This window comes from Paramormyrops kingsleyae, chromosome 12, assembly GCF_048594095.1.
Source record: "Paramormyrops kingsleyae isolate MSU_618 chromosome 12, PKINGS_0.4, whole genome shotgun sequence".
In the NCBI taxonomy this organism is placed as follows: domain Eukaryota; kingdom Metazoa; phylum Chordata; class Actinopteri; order Osteoglossiformes; family Mormyridae; genus Paramormyrops; species Paramormyrops kingsleyae.
This window is the reverse complement of record NC_132808.1, coordinates 16,104,275-16,116,343: the sequence shown is the minus strand read 5'-3', so window position 1 is coordinate 16,116,343 and position 12,069 is coordinate 16,104,275. Positions and strand designations below refer to the sequence as shown.

Sequence of the window (12,069 nt, the reverse complement as noted above, 5' to 3'; positions counted from 1 at the left end):
CCCCAACCCCACAGGCCCACGGCAGACGGAATACTGATTCCCGTTAATGGCCCATTAATCACCATTGGCAAAGGCGGGGGGAGAGCTGAGGTGAGTGGTCATCCCCCCTGCCCGTAACTCTGACCGCCCTATCCGGGCCACGCTGGATGAGAGGCCGACAGCTTCCCAGGCAAGCCTTTGATACGCCTCCCTTCCCCCCAAGGGGGTAACGAAGGGCTCACCAAAGCAGCAGCAAGATGTGGTAAATGTCGCGTTGCAGAAGCTGCTCACGGCTATCGAGCTGCAGCCTGCATTCAGCTGCAACCTACTGCACAGTTCATAAACCATGTGCATGTAGTGCAGCATGATTATTCAAAGAATGGGTACAAGGAACTTCTTTACTTTATTAGTCCTTCTGTTCATTTTCTGGCATTTTACACCTATTTTATATCTTTACTGCCTTTTTTTTGCAAAATATTACTGAAAATACGATTTGTTATTTAAATGTAGTCTTTGAAGATTTTTTTATATGTATTCAAGCAGAGAGGATTCTGTTTTTGTTTGAAGAAAGACATTCAGGACATTTCAGCATGCTGTGAGTCTGGCTGAATTTTGCATTTACAACTTTTCTCTGTCCTGGCGGAATCTTTGAGGTATCGGGATTTTCATAATGCGTCACGACAAGGCTGCTCGTAATTTGTCTCATGCAGTCTAACATGCAGAAAACCTTTTGGGAATTGTGACATCGGTGGCATCTTTTGCTAAACATTCTTAAATGTATAAAGGGGAAATGCCTAATAGATGGGCATTATTTGAAAGATGCGATGATCCACTTTAATATTGTTGTAGTAATTTGTACGCAATCAGGTGGTCTTGATACATGTGGCCTATTGGTCAGAACAAGGCTCTCAGCTTTCATAGATCTCTGCAGAAGGGGAGTGTAAACCCAGGGAACCCAGAGAAATTTTTCAGTGCCAGCTGGGTGTTCGTGTCTCCCGCCATGTATTTAGCTTTGATCAGGAGTCCTTTGGGAAGGACTGGGGTGCATGTGCTTGAGGGACCGCATGTGCCAGGAACAGGGCGGGGCACAGTGTGGACCACCTGACCACCGGACCAATCACGTACAGTGAAGCACTTTGAGCCTCCCAGAAATAGGCAGCTCATTAACACTTATTTTCTTTTATTATGAGACCCCGGAAAAACAAATAACCACAGTCTTCATCATGAATAATTCATGTTAATGCAAGTGATCACAGAGTCGTGATCAGACTGCATAAAGGTGTTATGATGCTCTTAATATGTGGCGGATGACATAAACTTTTGTTTGTGTTTAAGTGACTGCTTTTTTTTTTTTTGATGTTTTTTTTTTTTTTTTTTATTTATTTCCCGTAATATATGGGTCCCTTGATTTAATGAGCTACTATGAATTTTAAGTCATTCAGATGATAAAAGAATAATTTATTCATTGGTTTCAGATTCCACCAGCTGTAATTATGGCCTGTTTATTTAGGCACTCGTGTTAAACCGATTGTTTTCTAGATCCCGTTTCAAGCTGTTGTGGGTGCCGAAGGCTCCAAGGCAGGCAAAGGGTTAACGAATTACCCGTATTGGCGCATAAGATGGTTTCTCACTTATCCCCTCACCACCTTTGGATCTGTTGAGGTTTGAAGATGCATAAAAGCTATTTGTTTCAAATACAGCTTTACCAGGAAATTGGTTACCAAGATGGTAATGTCTAATTTCCAGCATCCCCAGAATGAAGCCAGGAACAGAGGGGTGTTTGTCTTTGTGTAGCCTGCCCCCTCCCCCCCCCTCGCCCCCCTTCCCTTTCAGATCATTTAAAGCAAAAGATCCATTCCAGGTGTGGACTGCATCGATTCCTGGAGACAGTAAATCTCTCTTGCTCTATAAAGCAGACAAAAAGAGGGCAATTGTCTCCAGCGAGGGAATTTAAGTCGTTGGAAACATGGAGGACGGAAAAAAAAGACTCAATCTTTAAGTCATTTAAATGCAATGAAGAAAAATGCGATTGAGCTCCATTTGCATTATATTGGAAAAAAGAAAGCTTTTTTTCATTACTGTAACCTGAGCTGAAGAAGGAAGTGGTACAAGGGCAGATCGGAGTGCCATCTGCCATGACATTGGGGGAGTTTCGTTAGCATGCAGCCGTAACAACGTAACACGAGCTATGCTAATTTTGTTGAAGTAGAACGGGATAAGACTTCAATTAGCTAGGGTAAGACTGCAGCAAGTTTTGTTTTCGCAATCAATCGCAAGAATCTTTCAAAGTAAACAACTGCAATAAACATCTTGGGAACTGATTATTATTATTATTATTATTATTTTATTTTAGATTTTTTGATTTTCTTATGAATGGAATATAGGAGTCATATGGATAAAAAATTAAACAACAGAACATGCCACAAAAATTCCTGCCCTATATTATTGAACACTTTCTCAGCTGAATTTTATTAAGCTATTCTACTAAAGCGCACTATGTAGTATGTAGTGTAGTGCATTGTTATGAATAATAAATTTTCCATCATATTACATCATATATCTGAACATCCAGTTTCTTTTTCTTTTTTTTTTTTTTTTTTGCATTTTTAAAGTTATCTGGAAGTGAAAGCTGGTCTGATGGCACAGCGCTGCAGACACAGGGGGCGCCGTGAACGCAGGCACTCCGGAAGTCCACCGTGAGCCTCTGATCCGTATCACCGAGAAAATAAATAACTTTGGTGCCATCGGCTTGCGCTCACATCTGCAGCGCATTACAAAGGGCCGAGATTGATATCAGCCGAGTGCGGCTAACGTTTTCCCCCACCGGTGTCACAGCTGCTGGCGAAAACCCACCGCAAATATACAGCAATAATAATAACATGTACAAGAACAATAATAAGACAAGCAGTTCACATGGTAGCCGAGGTCTTTGGTTTCATCGCGTTTCTCTGACCTGAAATCAAAAAAAAATTTCCATGAGTGTCTCTACTCCAGGGCCGCTAAGCTAAACTGACGTTGGATTAGGTTTGCATTTTGTCACTTTGTTCTTATCAGCAGCTACATTCATAGCGATAAAAAAGTAGCTAAATGAAGCATATGTTTTATGTGAGGTACTGAGGAATTGGAGTGAAGTGATGCATGTGTGTAAACTCTGCTCCTAGCTACTGTGAGGTGGTATAGTCTAACATGCATCATGGATTCCGGGTCTTTTACCGTCATAATGTCTTTCTGTCGGTTTTCTGTAACGGTTCATGGACTACCGTGTCGAGACATCGGAAGGTCGATAAAATGCTAGAGAGGTTTTTTTTTTTTTTTTTGCTAAACTCTGCGAGATCATTTCCATTCACGGGCACTCATGACTATTCAGAGAGGCGAGGTGAGGTAAGATTAATGCACTCCCAAACCGCCCGGCCGCTGTTTCCCCCCTCTCATCCTCTATGCTGGAGTGCCTCACTGAGTGTCTCTGAGTGGAGCGGCTCGGAGATTGATGGCGGGCCTGTTGTCTTCTGGGATGGGCCGCGATTCCCAGCCTACGCTGCCGCAGTCCTAATTTAACCGTTTCCAAGGGGTGGGGTAGGGGGGACGAAGCTGATTATCGGCCGCGTGCCTTTATGGAGCACCCAAAACATCAGTTTGCATCACACGCGAGATCTGTACATGGAGCTCGGGAGAATAAGCTTGGCAGACTTTGCTGTAGCAGAGCTTCAGTTAATGTGCTTGCTTTGACATCTCTGTTGTCATACACCACACGAATGTAAATATAACGCATGCCCAAATGACAATAAATAAAACAAATGATTACAATCATATTAATTATTACGCTTTATGACTACACTGCCCTGTTTTATAATACACAATACGGGTAATACTTGCGTAGACATCAAGCTAATTTTATTTTTAATTTTAAGTTGTTTATTTTGTGTAAGGTGACCTTGGGTGTCCTGAAAGGTGCTTATAAATAAAATGTATTACTACTACTACCGATAATGATGATGATGATAGTGTTTGCAACCCACCATGACAAATATTTGCCATTATGTAGGAAACAATGGGTAGGTAGATGTATATAAATATATATATATATGCACAAATACTTAAATAGGTTAGTAATAGACAGGAATAATTTAGTAAAGTATTGAAATAGTATCAAAACACTATTAATATTTTAAATTATTGATGTATAATTTTATTTCATACCATCTCACACATCTTTTCCATTTCTAAAATGCCATCTTTTGGTACCATTACCTAGATTATTATGGATGTACTGTATTTAAAAGTACACTTCTTCAGTTTACTGCTCCCTTTAAGGATCTCTCAGATTTTTTCACTGATTCTCCTCACAGAGGGACAGGCTTTCAGACCAGTTGCACGAAAAGCAATGTTCTGCTAGCATTACATCACCAGCCTTATATAGCGTTCTTAAGCTCAGGCAGAGAGTAATATATTAAAAGTGTAAGGAATCACTCATTTTCTTTCTCAAGTCATCAAATGCTTGGCATAATTCATTCTCCATATGTCTTTAGCCGACAGTTACAGTTTTCTTGGAGATTTAGCGTTCAGATGATTTGGTCTTATTGTCTGTGTGTTAGTTAAACACCTCTGAGGCATTACAAGGATGGAAGAAAAAGAAACACTAATCCCTGAGTTTGTGACCTCATCTGAATAAACACCTTAAACTGGAACAGTCTGTCTGCATACCAAGCGGATGTGGTGGACCCGCATGAATCACAGCCAGGCATGCAATAAGCACAGCCATGGTGAATTCACAGCTAGCTAAATGTACTTTACGTAACTTTTATATGTGTCTGTAAGTAATGTATATGCATGCAAATGCATACATATATATTTAGAAAACTATGCTTTTGTACACTGTGTATACACACATATGCTTGTTGTATAGATTTTATTTGTGTGAGATGGTCATACATTTTCAGTTTTTGCTCTGTTGTCTCGTTGAACATACTTTAAGCAACGTCTCCACCGAGGTGAATGTCTGCAGCCCCCTGCGCGCATGCAGCCTGCAGCCGGAGCGGACTGCATCTGCGAATAAAAGCTTTCTGCCTCCCACTGTTCAACCCTTTTTCAAACAGGAAGAGACTGGGAAGCCTAAATGCCTTATAATAAGACGTGTTAATTGGGACTTTCGAATTTAAACAAACAAACAAAGACCAATTAAGGTGTAGCCGTGTATCGTATTGCGAACGGCTCCTGTTGAAAGCTTGTGTATAACTTTGTGTATGTTCTCTGTCATATGGAAGTAATTACGCTTTCATCTCGGCTGGGAATGGGTACATTTTTGGAGTGTTTTTGCTATGAATGCTAAGACTGGAGAAAACCCAATAGCCACTGAATCTCGCAGCTTATATGCCCTGTCCCATGCTCACGGCAAACTTAGGGGTCTGTTTTCCATTTACAAAGTTCTGGCAGTGGGATTTTATCAATGCATTTAAGATGAGTAATTCAGGGCTCCCTTATCTTACGGTGCGTTAGTAAGGCAGTGATACTTCGCCCCTGATGTGTTTGGCCACGTCCCTCATAGCTTTTCAGTTCTGCACATTTTCATCATGCCAGATTGTTTTTGTGTGGCGGAAATCCTTCCGAGGCCGTTGTCAGTGTGAAATACTTCATTACGTTTAATAATTTACTCGTGCTGGTTCAGTTGTGCCAGGAGTCGGGCTGGTGCAGGTATACAGCTGGAATAAATTCACTGATAATACTAAAGGTGACGTTGTGTTGTTTTTCTCTGCCTCTTTATTTTCCTTCTTTTGTTGCAAATCAATGCATTTAGTTTTGCTTTGAGGCCCAATCTTCTGTCACCCTGGATTTCATTATAACATAAACTGAGAGGCCTGCCAGCTTTATGGGAATTTTCGTTGTGCATTTAGCTGTCTTCAGCCTGGTTTCATGTAAACGTGAGTGAGGACTATGAAGGCAGTGTTGCTGGTCGTCATAGAGGTGGCACACCATCTTACACCGGCTCACTATTAATCTGCTAATCTTTGAGCATTCTGTGTGTTTTTTTTTTTTTTTTTAATTATAATAATCTGTTTATGGTTCAGACATCGGGGGCTATATGGTTAGTTATATAACTTTTATACTTAAGGTCCCCCAGTTTAAATTAAGTACATCTTCACTTACATTCATCCCAACCTACCTTAAATCTGGCAATTTGTCTTGCTAACCCAAAAATCCAGCTTTGTGATACAGACCCCAGTAGTATACTACAGCTAACCAGGTGACACTTCTCTTCTTGTAAACAATATTTTTGCTGAACTTTGCTTAGTAATAAAGTTTTTCTGCTTTTGTTCTAGTTTTTTACTCCATACTAATGAAAGGATTTGTACATGTGTCACAAATTGTCATGAAATGCCATTTCTAACAGGAAAAGATATGATTGACTGACACCTTCTATGGCTGGGGTCTCCAACTCCGGTCCTGGAGAGCTACTATCCAGTAGGTTTTCTGTCCCACTTGGCTTCTGATGAACCACACCTGTTCCTGGTATTTACCTGAGAACAGGTGTGGCTCATCAGAAGCTGGGTATGATAGAAAACCTACTGGACGGTAGCTCTCTAGGACCGGAGTTGGAGACCCCTGTTCTAGGGTGTCCCCTGCCTTGTGCACTATACTTCTTAGGATAGTCTCTGGATGGATGGATACCTGCAGATGGTTCATGAACAGGCGCATCAGAACTTCACATCTGTTGCTGATGAAAACGAGGCTCTTTGCTTTTTAGGTCTGATGCCAGGGAATTTATAATTTTTTTTTTTTAATAAGAAACCTAATATGTTACTGCAGTTAAGGGTTTCTCTCTGATATGTTAAGAGTTTATGGCGTGCTGCTTAGCGTGTTTTGGCCGTGGCTCAGCCAGTAACCATAGATGTAAGAAAACGTATATCCGCAAGCTTAAGAAGACAAAACGACTGCAAGCAGGGAAACAGAAATGCATGACCTTATACACCATCTTTTTTTAATTCTTTGCTCTTTTATGTGTGACTGATTTAAACTGAATGTGATTGTATTTTTAGTCATTTTATTATTGTTTTGAAATAGTTGCATTTCTTTAAATTAAAGCTTGTAATTGTTCTGCAGTAAAGCTTGCATAACATTATACAAGTAATATATATTTATATATATATATATATATATATATATATATATATATATATATATATATATATATATATATAAAATATAAAATGCTACTTTTTTATTTGCTCTTGTGCATATGTAGCCAACCGTGCATGATTGAAACTAAATCACTGGGTTTGATTTTTCTTTGAACCATAAACAAGGCAAAGATTAGAAAATATTAAATTACTGCTAAAGTAATAATGATAACCATATGAATACAGAGGTGCTCTAAGGAAGAGATGTGAAGCTGCTGTAATAATATACTCTCGCTGGAGACCGTAGTTAATTCTTCATATCATTCTTTAATTCGCACAGCTTCGGTGTCATTACGGGTAAATAAGATGGCTGACGGTGCAGCATAAGCACCTTCCCGGTGCGCCGACTACTGGGGTGAGCAACTACCATGATTTTGTTTTGGCCACGAACGGGATGAAGCTGCTGCCAAAAATTACAAAGGGCGCCAGAAATCAATGGCTGAAAAAAGGCAAAAGGAAAAAAAAAAAGTTTGGTTCCCGCTGTTACATGACAGATTAGGTGTGAGGTGATATTCTCTTCTGTGAGGTATTACAAAGAACGCTCTCTGTGGTTGTCAGTTTGCATTAAGCAGGCAGACATAGGGAGAAGAGGCAGGACTGCATGCCTGCTCTTCTGTCCCCTTTAGTTCTTAGCATGTGCATTTGTCATTTTCATCAAGGGGTTGGTGAAAAATCTGTGTGTGTGGGGGGGTGGGGGGCGGGGGAGGGGAGGAGGTACCCAGCACAGTCTTACCCACCCCCACTGAGCTCACAAAAACAGGAGGCAAACTCAGTTTTCAAGGGGGAAGCTGGAGGGAATTCTGGTTTAACCTCTTCCTGCTGTGACCCCCCCTTCAGATGGACCCCAGTGCTCGCTGTGTTTTCAACAGTGGCAGGAGACAGACAGACAGGGCTGCAGTTTGTCCTTCCACATTCGCTGCCCTGCTCTGTCTCATTCACACTAGAATGCCCCCCCCCCCCCCATGCATGTAGCTAGCATTCCCTCTAGACGCTTTACTCCCTCTATCCACGCTGTCCCAGTGGACCTATATTCTTCGGCTGTAGTCGGTCAGTATCTAAGCAGATCAGCAGTACCCTTGTCCCTGCCGCTCCTAGAGCAGCTGCTGAAGCCACATCCTCACGCTCAGCTTGTCCGGGGAGTTTTAATTAAGCCGAGAACTCTAAAGTTTTATTGACTGTGGTTCTGTGCTTTAGTCTCTGTGCACTCAGAAGAAAGGCACCGCACTACAGGCTCACTGTTGGTTCCCCATCGTGTTTGCCGTAGCTGGATCTTCTGCGACTATATGAAACGCTGTTGGCCAGAGATGCGGAATGAGGGCGAGGAATCGGTTTGTTTTGCCGTAGCTGTAATGGATAGAATGTTTTTACTTTTTCGTTACGTTTCTGTCAACATGCTCGGGCTGCTGTTTACCGTGGCTCCCTTCCTCTTTTGTCTTGGGTAGTATTTTTCCGTCAGTGGCTAGCACCTGACATTTTGATGGAGGACTTCCTCGGATGCGGAGATGATCTTCAGCGGAGCTCATCAGCCAGACCTGCAAACTTTCTCTGTCGTGGCATTTTAAGTGGATTAATGTATTTTGATGTATTAGCTCGCAACTAGTGAGGCGACTCTGCACAGAGTTTAGCTTAGTGCCAGAAAGGCTGTTCCAGGTCTAAATGCTAAGTATTGCTGGAGGGCTCTGGATGAAGGTTTTTCTGCCCTTTTGCCTAGTCTCATGCTGCAGGAAGGAGCCGTTATCCGTCCCTGTGCTTTGTTTCCCCACTTCCTGCCTGCTACCCGTGATCTTGGCAGTTATTAATTACCTCCACGCTTCTGCGTTGCCCTGTGCCACTGTCTGAGTACTCCGGTGGTACTCATGCACACAGCAAAGGGTAATGTAACAGCTGGAAAGCAATTTATTGCATCTCTCTACCTGTGAACATTCCCAGCATGCCTTTAAGAGAGAAGGCCGTATCAGGCTCTCTGCTGTCAGAATAAGCACACTATTGAGGGTAATAACTGAGAGTTAGAAATAATCTGAGAAGATTTAGATAGACTTTTATTTGGTCTAGCTACTTCCGGGCTCTCTCCGTGTAGCTGTCGCATTTTATCCTTCCTACTGTGCCCTTGATATCTGTTGCTCTGTATCTCTTAATTAAAAGAGGCTGCTTTCGGAGATCAGTGGACTGATTGATGACATGCTACACCGTATGCAGAGAGATGTAATAATGAAGATATGACTGTATCTTCACTGGCTGTGAAATTATTTAGAAATCAATTAAAAAAAAAAATGTTGTCGCCCCCCCCCCCCATGATCCTGATTTGGATAAAAAGGGAGAAAATGGATGGACTTAAAAAAAAAAAAAACCCATCATAATCAGGGAGGTACTTCTTTGCAATTCAGTAAATAATATAATAAGGATACACTGTGTATATTAATGTGGTATGATTACCATAATGTGCTTGTTAAAAACAAGTCACTTTTACAGGACCTGGGGGAAGCATCATGGCTCTTTGTAAATAACACGGTCTGGTAACTACCAAAGCAACTGTAGCTTAAAAACAAAAATCAACATCCCATTCATTAATTTGGTTATAACTTACTTTCCTGAAAGTTAGATTTCTAAAATCAAGTTTCCCCTCTTTTTTGGGGGATAAAACTATAAATGTTCAACCCTGTCACAAAAGACAAGAGGATGGGGTGAAAGGCTGTAATTCTGGCTTTTCTGAGAGCACGTCCACAAACGGTAGAGGCTTTTAGGGAGGTGGGGAGACGCAATGAGGCAAGAACTCAGTATGGAGATACTCTGATCTGGAGGCGCTGTGGAAACATGGGCTAACCAGGCACATTAGGTAATGTGCATTCTGTTTGCTTTAACACTTCGACTGTCAAATAAATTCATTATGTTGGTTCTTAATGTCATAAATGAGAGAAATTGGGCCACACAGAATACCTCATATTTTGTAAATAAGCTGTGTCAACCATGTGATTAAATGCCTGTTAATTGCTCAGACCGGACTGCTTGTGGCTTGCAGATTCAACATTGTGTGCAAAGGCAAACGGTATAATTTATCATTTTATTTGTAGTATTCTAAAAATTAACATTCTTTCCCTTGCATCCAGTACCACAAAGCTGACGGATTTCCTGGTTTGCAATTTTAATATTTCTTTTTCCAACTTTCTTTTCACATTTTAAATCCAGGATGTAAGTGAAACTGTGAAGGGAAAGAATGTGCTAGACGACTTCTCAGGGTAAACGCGTTAAAATCCGGTACTATGAATTAGGGGTGTCCAAGCGCATTATGATTCTCGGTACATGATTTTGCACGTGCAATTTGTTTATAGGCTTCTCTAAAAGGCTGCAATCATGAAAGTCGTCCCCAGAGAATGAAGTAAGGTGTGTGGTTCACTGATGATGCCGTTGGCACCATGACTCTGTCTAACAGTAGGGGGGGGGAGGGGAGGGGAGGTGGGGGGATGGGATGCATCGAACTTCATCATGATCTCTGTGTGTTTTAGAGCCTGAGCTGTTCTCAAGAGCATCTTAAACATTTTATTACAGTATTGAAGCTAGTTCAGGATAATCAAAAATTTCTTTCATTTTCTTTTAATTTAGTTCATTCAGCATCGTCTAAGGCATTTTATGTTTTGTTTTTTTTTTCCCCTGAAATATTTTCTAAGTTTCTTTAATACTGTTTAGTTTATTTCTGATTATTCCTTTTTCCTTAGGTTCTCCCATGCCATCCACCTTACCCACTCCATCAGTCACTGAGCATTCACACTCCCAACCTCCATCACCCAATCTCCATGACAACCAGAGGCAGTTGATAAGTTCTGACTCTGGTCAACCAGTTCAGGAGTCAGATGATGAGTACACAGCCAGCCAGTGTTTACCACTAGCACAAGGCCGAGTTTCTGCTTGTGATGGTAAGGTAACACTCTCAGGTTTGTTGCATGGCATTGTATTCTTTCCTTTCTTTCCTTTTTTAATTAAAATGTTGACTTATTCATGTTTTGGGGGTTAAGAATAATGTATAAAACACAAGGAAGCATTAAAATGGATATTTAACTTAAATACATCAGATTAAAAGATTGAAAGTCTGTGTATACAAATGACATTCCTAAGATGTGTGGATGTCATAGCACAGTTCCTCGCCCAGCCGGGATACACGAGCTATGCTAAAAACCCACATGGTCATGTCCGTTCCAGACTGCAGAAATACGCCGTTCTGTTTGGGAGTTTTCCCCAAGGACAAATAAAGTATAGCCAAATGATTCAAACAAAGCCTGAACGTCTAATGACCTGAGAGAAACATTTTCTGTTTTTAGCCAAGCTGAAAAATCGCATTGAAACCATCAGTGAAAAATACATTAGTGCCCATGGCGATGTTTCTTTGACATACTGAAGTGTTACTTTTTTCTTCAGTACACAGCTATTAGCTTATTCGTTTTAAATATCAATGGCTGTTAATTGACTGTATGACAGCTTTTATTGGTTTATCTTTCAGTGTTTCAAATAACATTTGTCATTTACTTTGAAGCTAAAATTGAATATCTTCAGTGTTGCTTTTAATGGCCAGCTTTTAGATGTCTTTGAATTTTAAATTACCTTTAATTTGGTACCAGGGACAAAATTATAATCTACATTTCGCAGTTATTACAAGTGAAAGGAAAGTCTCAGAGTGGATGTTATGAATGAGGTGGGTGATCCTCCATGTTTGATGTTCACAACGCAGTTCTTCAAGGTTCAGCTGGTACACAAACTCGCTTTAATTGCACAAATTGTCAAGAGTTTATTACAACGCAAATTTTGAAGGTTTCTTCCACAAATTCATACCTATTCCTACCTTGCAAAACTCTTCAAATGTGGCCATTGACTACAAATCCAGGCCGTGTTTTCAGTTCTTCCAGGTACTTAGTTAAATAATTACTGATTC

The 12,069-nt window shown here is 40.9% G+C and overlaps 1 protein-coding gene across 3 annotated transcripts in view; it reads left to right on the top strand.

Moving 5' to 3' along the window:
* The window catches only part of si:dkey-237h12.3 (teneurin-3), a 350,156-nt gene that overhangs the window by 241,271 nt on the left and 96,816 nt on the right, over nucleotides 1-12,069 (top strand). For 2 of the 3 annotated variants that reach the window (XM_072697573.1, XM_072697574.1), the window contains one exon: nucleotides 10,862-11,059. The exons of the other annotated variant lie outside the window; for it this stretch is intronic. In XM_072697573.1, the coding sequence (XP_072553674.1) occupies nucleotides 10,862-11,059 (198 nt within the window). The remainder of the gene's footprint in view (nucleotides 1-10,861; nucleotides 11,060-12,069) is intronic. 3 annotated transcript variants of the gene reach the window in all.